At 41.6% G+C, this 12,594-nt stretch overlaps 1 protein-coding gene across 3 annotated transcripts in view; it reads right to left on the reverse strand.

The window, feature by feature from the left end:
- Positions 1-12,594, reverse strand: part of CREB5 (cAMP responsive element binding protein 5) — a 298,766-nt gene that overhangs the window by 241,189 nt on the left and 44,983 nt on the right. For all 3 annotated transcript variants that reach the window (XM_064167112.1, XM_064167110.1, XM_064167111.1), the window contains exons 2-3: positions 11,497-11,568; positions 8,319-8,412 (exon numbers count right to left, since the gene is read on the reverse strand). In XM_064167112.1, coding sequence (XP_064023182.1) covers positions 8,319-8,412; positions 11,497-11,568 — 166 coding nt within the window. The remainder of the gene's footprint in view (positions 1-8,318; positions 8,413-11,496; positions 11,569-12,594) is intronic.

Consider the following 12,594-nt stretch of genomic DNA (forward strand, 5'->3'; position numbering starts at 1 on the left):
ATTGGAAATTAAGCACATTTAAAAGCAGCAGAAACAGATTCTATTTCCAAAATGGATTAAATATTCCTTCAAGTGCACAACATAGAATCATAGAATCAGTCAGGGTTGGAAGGGACCACAAGGATCATCTAGTTCCAAACCTCCTGCCATGTGCAGGGACACCCTACTCTAGAGCAGCCTTCCCACAGCCTCAGCCAGCCTGGCCTTAAACACCTCCAGGCATGGGGCCTCAACCACCTCCCTGGGCAACCCATTCCAGCCTCTCACCACTCTCATGATGAACAACTTCCTCCTCATGTCCACTCTGAACCTACCCATCTCCAGCTTCACTCCATTCCCCCCAGTCCTGTCACTCCCTGAGAGCCTAAAAAGCTATTCAGTAATTTTATTTTCTTTTTTAAGAGTTGCTTGAGACCAAATTCTGGAGGTCAGGACAGAAGAGAATACACTAACACAGATAGGGTCATGTTAGTTTCCATTAAGGCACACAGCTGATCCAGATATCAGGCATTACTACAACAGGTGACATTGTCAGAGGCAACAAGGCAGTGATCAGGTGCATGCAACTTAAGTTTCTAACCTGTACAGCACTTAGTCCATGAATGTTAGATCAGAAAAAATAAGTTATCTCAGTAAAGTAAATCCATTTTAGTGGAGAAAATGAGCAATCCAAAACAAGAACATAACTTCAAATGCCTCATCAGCTTCTCTGCAGATGCTGAATGTATTTTCTGTACAAGCAGTCTGAGATACTGCTGCCTACAGCTGATCTTTCAAATTAACTACTTCATTGTCTAAAAGCATCAGAATGGATAATTACATTATTTATAGCACCTGCATATTGACACAGTCATCTTAAACGATGCCCTCTGTCCCCCCACCCATATGGTTACTGTAGTTTTTATGATCCAGAAATCACACTGGCAAGAATCCACAGCAAGATTTTGTTAAGACATACAGCCAGCCTCCATCTCCTCCCCATCAGGGAGGGAACAACACCCAACGACCCAGCCTAAACTTCATCCACAGACCTTCTGGAAGCCAGCTCAGCCAGATGTGAAACAAGAGCTGCCTTTCTATGTTTTAAGGCTTCATCCCTCAACATTCACAGAAACCAGAAGTCCACAAAGCCTCTGTGTTTGTACGAGAGCAGAACCGATAAAGATCCAGACTGCAAAACAAAGAGGCTGTACACAGTATAGCAGTTACATTGCACATGTACTGCACTCACTGGTTTCAGGACTTTATGGCTACCAAGTTCAGTGGCTTCTTTACTCCAGAGGCAACCAACTATTTTGCCTCTGCAAAAGACCAGTTGTCCCTCGGGAGGTGGGCCAACCAGTAGAAGATATTCCTCTCAATACCACAGTAATTCTTTTATCTAGATTAGGCAAGCCTTTGTGTTTTAATTGGGAACAGTATCATAACGGAGACCCTAACATAAGTTACACATTCAGGTCTCCCAGAACTAACAAAATATTCCTAATTCTCAGCACTTAAAAATGCATTAATAGTTCCAACAGCTTGTGCCTGACCTCACTGTTCCCTGTTGGTACAAACAAACTTTGTGTTGCTATCACCAGCACCCACAACTATTGCAGGCTGAGAACAGGGCTCTGATTTGTTGTACTTCAGCAAGTGGATGTGCCAGACCCATCTGGACCAAAACTCAGACAGAGCTATTACCACTCTCAGCATTCCTGCTGAGGACACGCGTTACTGTAGGAAGCTGTCAGCATGCATGCTGTCAGCCACGCAGCCCAGGGCTTTAATGGCCCAAGCTGCATTTTCAACCAGGCAGCCTGGGCAGAGGTCTGTCTGGGTTAACCCTATGTATCTGGCTACTACACCCACCAGCCATCTCAAACCAGGTCCATTGTTCAGCATGTAAAAATATCTTCACCCCAAACTACTACTGGAAATATTTTACTACACTTTGAGGCACCTACCTCTAGCCAGCTGTTGCTTAACAAGTGAATCTGGCAACTGCTTAGGAAGTTAATTCTTCCTTGCCTTCACCACCAGGCTGGACAAAGAACCTGACAAGCTTCAATCCAAGTAATAGATATTTCACTGGGCCTATTACTCAGGTGACTAATCAACCTCTCTAATGACACAGTCATGGCCAGAAAGGACATGAGAAACATTAATTTCAAATAAACATCAAAAATGGAATTGGACAACATAAAAGCCCCAAACCAAGGCCAAATGGTCTCACTTGTGCAGATTCCAACTCTACCCGAGGTATCTCAGAGGAATCATAGAATCATAGAATCAACCAGGTTGGAAGAGACCTCCAAGATCATCCAGTCCAACCTAGCACCCAGCCCTAGCCAATCAACCAGACCATGGCACTAAGTGCCTCATCCAGTCTTTTCTTGAAGACCCCCAGGGACGGTGCCTCCACCACCTCCCTGGGCAGCCCATTCCAATGCCAATCACTCTCTCTGTGAAGAACTTCTTCCTAATATCCAGCCTATACCTACCCTGGCACAACTTGAGACTGTGTCCCCTTGTTCTATTGCTGGTTGCCTGGGAGAAGAGGCCACCCCCCACCTGGCTACAATGCCCCTTCAGAAGCACTCAGCAATCAGATTCAGACCAAAACCTAACATACTGAACACATTTTTGCTGCTTACTATTTCAGAATCATAGACTAGTTTAGGTTGGAAGGGACCTCAAGGATCATCCTGTTCCAACCCCCTACCATAGGCAGGGACACTTCCCATTAGAACAGGTTGCTCAAGGCCTCATCCAGCCTGGCCTTGAACACCTCCAGGGAGAGAGCAGCCACAACCTCCATGTGCAACCTATTCCAGTGTCTCACACCTTTCCTTTGGGTTTGAGGTGATGCCTGATTCTCCAGACTAATTGAAAAGTATATGCTACAAGGCAATGGGAAATTGGAAGTCTTCAGTAATAGAGATCCCATTATACATTCATTATGTTCTTATTTTTTATTTGTTAACTTTTTATTTTAATTACTGAAATAACAGACTGACAAAGGACATTCAGTCTCTATATAATGCTTTGAAAACAACAGCTCAGGAAATGTCACATTAGGTTGCTATGCAGAGGGTGTATTCAAATGTATTTTGTACAATCACATGTGAACCTGGATTTTCATCCTTCAAAGCACAAACAAAAGCTTTAAAACATGATAGGAGTTAATTAAAAAAAGTGGAGAACCAAAGGACAGCTACATGAAATAAGCTTTCACCTAAAAAAAAGGAAAACTAAACTATTAAGATTCAATAGGAGATATCTAACAGCAGAGCTCCAAAGCATGTAACTTAATTCTTCATCTTCTTTCAGGAGAATAAAAAAATGTTTAGTCTGATGTGTAGTAATAACAGACATTTGGCTTATTCAGCTGTGGGCTCTGTTGAAGTTATATACTCACCCATGCTATACTTTCACACAATGATAACAGAGTAATGGGGCTAGCACTGAAATTTGAAGGGCTGCCCATCAAGCAGCCACATGGAAAAATAAATGTGCTGAGAAATTAAAGGTTTCATCATTGATTAGGCAAGTTACTTCCCACAGGCACCAAGAAGCTCATGGGTATGCTACCTCAAGCAGCTGATGGAATGCAGAGGAAGAATTGGTGCACCGTGTCACACCTGGTAGAACTGCCCTTATGCAGGGGCTCATGGAAGAGGGCTCCAAGAATTTTGCTGCTGAAAGATGCATTGTTTAAAAGCACCAGTTGGACGTCCTGCTTGGGTGCCCACACCAGGGAAAACAGACCTATAATCTCCTCTGGACACTCAGGACCTGAACAGTTGCATTTTAGAATCATAGACTGAATCATAGAATGCACTGGGTTGGAAGGGACCTTTAAAGGTCATCCAGTTCAACCACTCGGCAGTAAGCAGGGACATCTTTAACTAGATCAGAACTCTTCTTATTTCATTATTTGGTAAAGCACAGGACACAGAAACAAACAAGAAATCCAACAAGATTATTTGTCCTTATATCCAATCATTCTGCACTCCACAAAATTCATTCCTAGATAAACCTCACTCTGTAAACCACTAGGAGAAAAAAAAACAAGCTACCAAGGATGATGGAAGTTGTCTCACTGACACAAGCATTACCTGGGGGAAGCAATGCATCAGCACATACACTTTTGCATCTAGAGAAATACTATTTCCATCTCAACAATGGGCTTTACCACTAAAAATCTAGAGGACTGGATTTTAGAAATCCAGGAAGAAATCAAGACAGAAATCTATATAGGCAATCCTGGTCTCTCCTGCATCTACCACGAGTACTTTTGAAGTACTCCTCCCACTTCCAACAAGAGTTAGACACCAGAATCTGATACTACAGCAACTTTGGTGCATGCAGCTCCCAAAGTTCAGTTCCACACAGCTTCTAGTACTTACCTGAAGGGAATAATCAGTCCCAAGGACATGAATATTTCAGTGTTAAAGCAAAAAAGCTTTGACACACAACAAACTACAGGATTTCAAAGCAACACAGTGTTCGGTTAGCACAACAGCCAAGAGATTACATCTATTTCAGTCAACCTAAGTACAAAGCCTCCTGCAATGATGACTACCATGCAAAACTTACACAAGATATTCTGTGTTAACTCAGACAGCTCTTTTTTTGCTAGGAAAGATGGAAATGGAAACCATCAATGTCTCATTTTAAAGGACAAGGGAAAAAGATTGCACTGTTAAATTATCCAACAAAACCATCAGTTGCATTTCATTAAAACGGCTCTAGTGGACTTCAGTCAGAGAACAAAAAGCTATTTACAGTATGTATGCACCTGGAGTGTCTGAATTAGTTCAAAAGTCATTGGACTTAATAAAACTTGTTCTTCAGGCAGCACAAAACAAATATTTTTCTTTTTAAAAAGGCAGAAAATAAAGTGGAGCTAGTTGACAACAAGAAAGCTCTTAGCTAGACATACCTGGTCATGGAAATCAGGTCATGGAACCTTATTTAGTAAACACTGACCCCCACCTACATAACAGCATAGAACATAACTTTGCCTCTCCCTTACAAATTGGCATTTCAGACCTCAACACAGATTTCATACAAGAAACAATTTCCAACTTCCCAAGTTGTATTTTGCTTCATTTCTAAGATGTTGGATTGGTACCCGACCAATAGCCTCTCGGTTTTAGTGCCTACCTCAAATAACAGTTTATAGGAGAAATGGTTAGTGTGTGTGTGTGTGTTAAATAGAATCATAGAATCAACCAGGTTGGAAGAGACCTCCAAGAATATCCAGGCCAACCTAGCACCCAGCCCTGGCCAATCAACTAGACCATGGCACTAAGTGCCTCGTCCAGTCTTTTTGAACACCACCAGGGATGGTGACTCCACCACCTCCCTGGGCAGCCCATTCCAATGCCAATCACTCTCTCTGGCAAGAACTTCCTCCTAACATCCAGCCTAGACCTCTTCGGGCACAATTTGAGACTGTGTCCCCTTGTTCTCTTGCTGGTTGCCCAGGAGAAGAGACCAACCCCTACTGACCGCTGAATGGGGAGAATTAGATACCTCTGGAAACAGCAGAAACCTCTTGTGGCTGCCTGAAAGCACAGAGCCCATCACTTTGCATGGCCAATCAACAGATCAAATGTGACACATTAGAAGATAGTTAGCATAGAACATACTGGAAAAAAGGAGAAAGCCTGACTTCTATGCAGCTTAATAAAAAGAGGGGGGAAAAAATCCCAGCACACACTATTACTGCACCTGGCTTATTACAGAGCAACTGCTGCTGCAATTCTTTGAACCTAATGATGACAGAAACCCTTTCTCTTTTTTAATCTAAAAAAAAAAAAAAAAAGTCAAATAAGCAAAAAAATGCAAAAAATGAGAAGGAAGACACGAAGACAAATGTCTAAGAGAAAAGTCTGTCTCTTCCCCCCATATATCATTAATTTTTCATTATGAAATCTAAGAATAAAACATTTTAAACTTTAAGGTATTTAGATTTCCCCAGGGTTTTGGTGGGTAATGAAACAACTATTTTTCAATGTCTCACTGCAGAGAGTGGATGATCTACGATGCTTTGGAACTAAAGACTGCAAAATGCCAAACAAATCCACCAAATGAACACAAAAAGAAAAATCAATACACAGCAGCACCAGGTTGTGAGGCTCCTACAATCAGACACGTTTGCTGTGGCCTGTGAGAACACCTGCAGCTTTTTCTCTTTCTTTACTACAGTGGATCATTCTGCACAAAGCACAACATACATCCCTCAGAAGAAATCTTGAGGCTTTTCTGGCCACCAAAGTACAAATTTCTGTATACTTTATGGGCTAAGTAGGGGCCTCACTATTGGTAATAGCAGTGGAAGCCAGACAAAGCTTTTGGTCTGGGAAGGCAACTCATTGGAAGGAGAGGACAGCTTCATGATAGAAGATACTAAACATAAACCAAGCTACTCTACTCAGGAGACTCCTGACCACAGGATATACTCCTTAGAAACTGCCCTCGAGCAAAATACTTGCCAAACAAAGCTGTAACAAAAGCCAGCATTTTCACTGAGTGAATGTGCCCACAGCACAGATGTCTTCAAGCAGTTTCACTGCCAGAGGACATGGCCAAGTGCAAGAGCAGCATTTTCTCACCCATGCTTGCAAGTACAGGATTCTGTGGGCATAGCTGGCATGCAGGCACTTTGCAAGTTCCATTCTTCAACGTGCTATGTCCAATCTGCTGAGTTTAAACCTAGTCCCCTATGGCACTTTCATAGAATCATGGAATGTCAGGGGCTGGAAGGGACCTCAAAAGACCGTTCAGTCCAACCCCCCCTGCCAGAGCAGGATCACCTAGGAACACATCCAGGTGGGTTTCAAATATCTCCAGAGAGGGAGACTCCACAGCTCCCCTGGGCAGCCTGTTCCAGTGCTCTGTCACTTTCACAGGGAAAATATTCCTCCTCATGTTTAAATGAAACTTCCTATGCCTCAGCTTCCACCCATTGCCCCTCATCCTGCCATCAGGCATCACCGAGCAGAGCCTGGCTCCAGTCTCCTGGCACTCACCCTGCACATGTTTATAAACATTGCTGAGGTCACCTCTCAGTCTCCTCTTCTCCAAGCAGCAGAGCCCCAGCTCCCTCAGGCTCTCCTCGTAAGACAGATGTTCCATTCCCTTAATCATCTTTGTGGCTCTGCGATGGACTCTCTCAAGCAGTGTAAGTGCTTTCAAATGTCAGAAGAAACTAAGTTCTATCTGGGACAAGATCTCTCTGATTTCTCACTGATCCCAACAAAAACAACATCATCAAAAACAAACCAAAGCAAAATAAAAAACAAACCCAAGAAGAGCATAAATCCAATACTTGCAAGCAACTACTACCCAACTACGATTTTCATATAAGTGGAAACAATTCATTCACAGCCTGCTGAAGATTCTTTAATCATGACATATTTACACTTAAAATGGCACAATTTACCTTGAAGAAGCCCATTTAAAAAGATAAATAACACTGGTTAACATACACACATTTGTATCATAAGGCTTTGTTCTACAATTACTTTGAAAAATCCTATTGATATTATTCTAAACAATCCATTACTATAGTCCAAGGAATATACAACAGGAAAGAGGATAGAAGTGGTAAGATTACAGCTAGCTTGACCTTACTCAGCACTCACTGAATGCCAGCAAGCCACTAATGTGTGGTTACTCAGATAGGAGTATGAAAAAACTAGGTAAGAAAAAAAAAGTAGTTAAGAAACTAAAAGATGTAATAGCACATAACAACAACCTCTGTGTATGACAGAAGAAGCTCAGACAGAGATGGCTACTTCTAGGAGCAAAAAGGAGTACTAGATATCACCCAGCCACTTGTTTTTCTGGCTATGGATATTTACAGTGGGCATGTCCTGAGCAACCAAAAGTGGTTCCTACAATGTGGCCTGTTACAGCTGCTGAAGTGAGCCTGTCAAACTTAAATAGTGAGTCTTGTAGGAACAGTACAAATGCACTTCATCAGCATGCTCGCTGCTGGGCTCCCAGGTGACATGCATTGAAGTGCCTATATTTCACTGGCATGTTGACGTGGGAGTCAGCAATAGAACTGCCAGCATGGCCAAGGTTCAACAATTTCTCTCCCTCTCATGCCAAACCTGTGGGAAGGGATAAGAATGGCAACTGCCTTTTTGTCCAAAGATATGCATTCGAGCTTATTTCACCTCTACTTGTTAATTAATTGGAGTTGGGGCTGATTAAAACCAGTCTTGGAGGTACTTTGCAAGTAGCTTTCCATTACGAGTCATGCTTTCAACATCATCTGAATAGTTATCTTGACTCTTGAAATTGTATCTTCTTACCTGATAACATATTATCTGTTTTTATTGAAGGAAACTTCAAAGTCATTTCATGTTTGTGCCTGTGAATCATCAGGTGATCTTCTGTAGGAAAACGCTGTCAGGCAAAGAGAGAGAGAGGGAGAGGAAGAGAGAAAAAAAAATTTAATTCTCTAATAAACTTTTGGCACTGGACAGAATTTCAAAAACGAGAGAGAGAAAGAAATGTATCCAGCTAGAAAAGTGTCCAAGTGGCACAGGAAATAGCACATTTGAAAATGCAAGGGAGTCTGAGCGACACATAGCTGTACCCAGAAACATATTTGCTGCAGTGTGCTCTGGGGCTGCAAACTGCAAGGTGTCATGAGCTTGCTTGAAAAAGTTGCAGACCAAGTTTTGGATTCTAAGGGTCTCAGCTACTAAAGCTTCCTCACAAGTCACCGCGTGCCTGAGGATCTGCAATTAACTGCTGTTGTGTATGCTCTTAGCCCGTGGCAAATGCAAATGCAGCACATCTGAAATCCTTTTACTGGGTTTCTCTGCTTTTGTGTGTTTCTGTAACCCCTATTGCTGTACAGCAATAAAAATAATCAAATAAACCAGCCTTTACCCACACGAAAGTATTCAGGCAAAAATGCACCTTTAGTTTGCAAACTGTGCCTTGCTTTAAAGCGGTGGTGCAATGGTACTCAGAGTATAACCACCATTTATGACCCTTTGAGGTAATAAATGAAATTGTTTTCCTTTGCCAAGCAGAGGTGAAGAGATGTGCTTTGCAAAGAACTAATCAGTGTGCTTTCTGCTTTTCAGTCTGATAACAGACTTCTGCAAAAAACAACCTCTTTTGAAGGAGATGAGGAAGAGACAAGTGTGAATGAAGTTCAAGTGCTTGCACACTTACACTCTAAGAGCAGACTTGTTAAGTTTCCTTCACTAGAAGGAGCACACACAGACATTAGTGACAAACCCCTGTGATAGTTTTAGCAGGGTTATTTCAGGACTAGCAAAGGCCAAAAGCTGTATCACCAGGGCTTGAAAGGGAAAAATATACACCTAAATAAATAAATAAATGGAGCTTTTTGAAGCAACAGGTACAAAGGAGACTGTAAGACTGTAAAAAACTGGTTAGTGACAGACTAAAGTGATTTGATGCTTTTCCACACAGTATATTCTTGGCTAAGTGACTTTGCTTGTGGCTATAGGATAAACAGCTGCAGTATGTTACACCTTCTGCCAATCTCTCCAAGCTCATAGACAAAGCAGCATAAATAATAGGAATTAATTCTCTGAGGGGAGGAGGGGAGGGAATAAATAAATAAAAATCCCAAAGACCTTTTTTCCTCACTGTGAAATTCTGGTTCATTGCTTACTCATCTGGAAGAAATGCAGCAGTAGAAATTCACGTTAAGAACAAAAGGAATATGTGGAAGACCTTACTCAATAAAATTGTGAGGGGAAAAATCCTCAAGTTTTGTTCTCTTGGAAATGGATTTTCCTTCATGGACACCACAGTGTCTTCATGGTAAAGTCACCCAGTTTAAAGAGGGCATGGAACAACTGAGGAGAATCTATTCTTCCAGCACAGAGTCCTCTGTCTTTTCTGGAAGTCTAGTTTATTCCTTGTGAAGAAGGCCAACTCCCTCAGCCCTCAGTGCACATTCACACTAGCTGATTGAGAAGCCAGTGCCCAGACAGCTGTGCTGGACAACAGTGCTCTGCACTTCTGTCCTCACTTACTATAAACAGAGGTCATGTTTTGAAACTTCCAATTGCAACAGCATGCAACCACACCTGCTCTTCTGAACACCTAAATGAGCACATTTGGATCAGTTTCTTCTCCACACACAAAATTAATTAGTAGCTGACATGAAAGGATTCAAGCCCATGATTTGAGTGGAAGCTAAAGATTCAATAAAAAGGTAACTAAAACTTGACTGCAGAACTCATACTTTTATTCTGCAGTTTAACTCTGCATGTGGAGATCTGAAGTGACAAATCCTCAGAGGGGCATTCCAAAAAACATATTCTGACACATGTAGAGAGGCTCCCACTTAGTGAACCAGCAAAACTGCTTGGCCAGTTGTTAGTTCTCCTTTTCTTTATTCCAGCTCTTGGCAAAGTCAACAACTACACTCTGGCAACAGTCACCTATAGATCCACCAGAACCTAAAGGGTTGTTAAAAATGTTGGCCAGCTGAAAACTTCCAATGTACAGTTAGAGAAGGGAAATATTACCCTCACTAAGAGAGAAGGAAATGAGTAAGCTAAATCACTGTAAACAGATGCATACAGGAAACTTGTGGCAAAAGCCCAAAAGATGCCCCTGCCTGAAGATTTTACTCACAAATTCACATCCCTAAACTGAATTAGGGTTGGAAATATCACACTTGGAAATCCCCTCACCACTGCAAAGTCATTGAAAAACCACAAATCCAAATTCAAAATTTCAGGAGACAAAATCCTTGTCACTTCATGTTCAAAAAATCATTAAACTTCTATGTTACAAGTCAGGTTATAGGCAGATGATCAGGCAACAGGAAATTCGAATGTACATCCTGGGGCAGAATTTATCTATGGGCTGCACTTTCCATAGAATATATTTGGTAGGATGGTGTCACAGAATCACAGAATTAACCAGGTTGGAAAAGACCTCTAAGATCATCGAGTCCAACCTATCACCTAACCCTTCTAATTAACCAAACCATGGCACTGCCTCATCCAGCCTCCAAAGATACTGCTTTTAATAAGAAGATATCACTGTATATAAAAATTGTCAAAAAGAAACAAACCATGAGGGTTATCACACCAAATAGAAAATGTGTTATATTCCATTACATATCTGAGCAGAAGACAGACAAATGTATCCTGCCTAGAGTGTCCTCTAAAGGCAACTGCCTATTAAGATCCACTAAAGGAATTTGCAATACCTAACCCAAAACGTTAGGCTTGGGATGGGTAAAGGCACAGAGGCAGCTTGAGGAACAATTTTACCAACTCATTTTTGACTGGATGTTGCATTTGCTTAAAATAATTTGTAATAATATCTTGTGGGTTAAAGAGGGAATTGATGGAGGAGGACATGAAGGGGAAAAAAAAGCAACCAACAGACATCATTATTAGATGTGTTAATGTATAGGGAGGCATTATGCAAGCCAGAGCTAGTGCTGAGGACTCAATTAATATCACTGCTGACTCCACTCACCTGTGAGCAGCCTGGGGCACTGCAGACAAAAGGCCTCTCCTGCTCCAAGTTCATCTTTGATTCCTCATAAATCTACATGTTAAAAGGGGGAGGGGGGAAAGAAAGGAGCCTATGAATATAAACATTCTAAACTTCATACGTACATGCAACATACAATCATCACAGTTTGTGCTTTTGGTTTAACTCCAAAACCAGAACAGAACAAAATTTTCATCCTCAAAGTACTAAATTTGCTAATATTCAGCAGGCTCCCTACAGTCTAAGTTCTTTAATGCTCCTTCCTGAGAACATATTTACTTTGAAGAAAGAAAAACAAACAAAAAACCAAAACCCAAACCATTAAGCTTCCACAGCAGAAATCTGCCTCAGAAAAAGCCTATGTTCAGCCTTGTTATTAGATAAGATTGTGTCTGCTCAGAAACATCTCAAATTAAAGGGGTTTGCCTTTCCTTCTTCAGTTCCTGCTGAACAACATCAAAACCAGACATCTGGGTCACTTCTGAGAAAGAGCTCACTTTCTGGAAGTCTTTATCCATACCATATTCAGTACCTTACATAGGTTACACACATGCTCTCTACACGTGCATGATAATTGTACATCCTCCACCCCCAAATGGTCAACTAGATCCTCGAGAGCTTAAGAGATGAAGTGTTGGCTAAAACAGCACCTTCCCCATGGCACTTCTAGTCCTGCAACCTTGAACTGAAGCCTGGGGGAGAGCTCCTGGGTCTTGAATAAAAACAAAGGAGGAAACATTGGCCCTCAGAAAGCAGTAATGCTGCTGAATTTGGGTTTATATTATGGCAGTGTCAACTGGCCAGTATCAACAAAACTAATTGTTTTGTATCTTTCTGTGTTCTAAAGTAAGTCTTTTCTTTCAATGTTTGCATCCCATTGGTACAACCACCACCACCATACAGAATATAGCAGCTGACCCATCTTAAAGTATAACATATGACTTCTGCTTACTTTATGCCTCAAACCTCTTAAACTTCAGCCTCACCACAACCCTGCTTAGACAAATACCTAAGCTGTACTTGTGTATTTTTTGTTTCACAGAGCAAAGAGATATCCTGGTGGAAAAGCAAAATCTGATT

Source organism: Pogoniulus pusillus, chromosome 28, assembly GCF_015220805.1.
Source record: "Pogoniulus pusillus isolate bPogPus1 chromosome 28, bPogPus1.pri, whole genome shotgun sequence".
NCBI classification, from domain to species: domain Eukaryota; kingdom Metazoa; phylum Chordata; class Aves; order Piciformes; family Lybiidae; genus Pogoniulus; species Pogoniulus pusillus.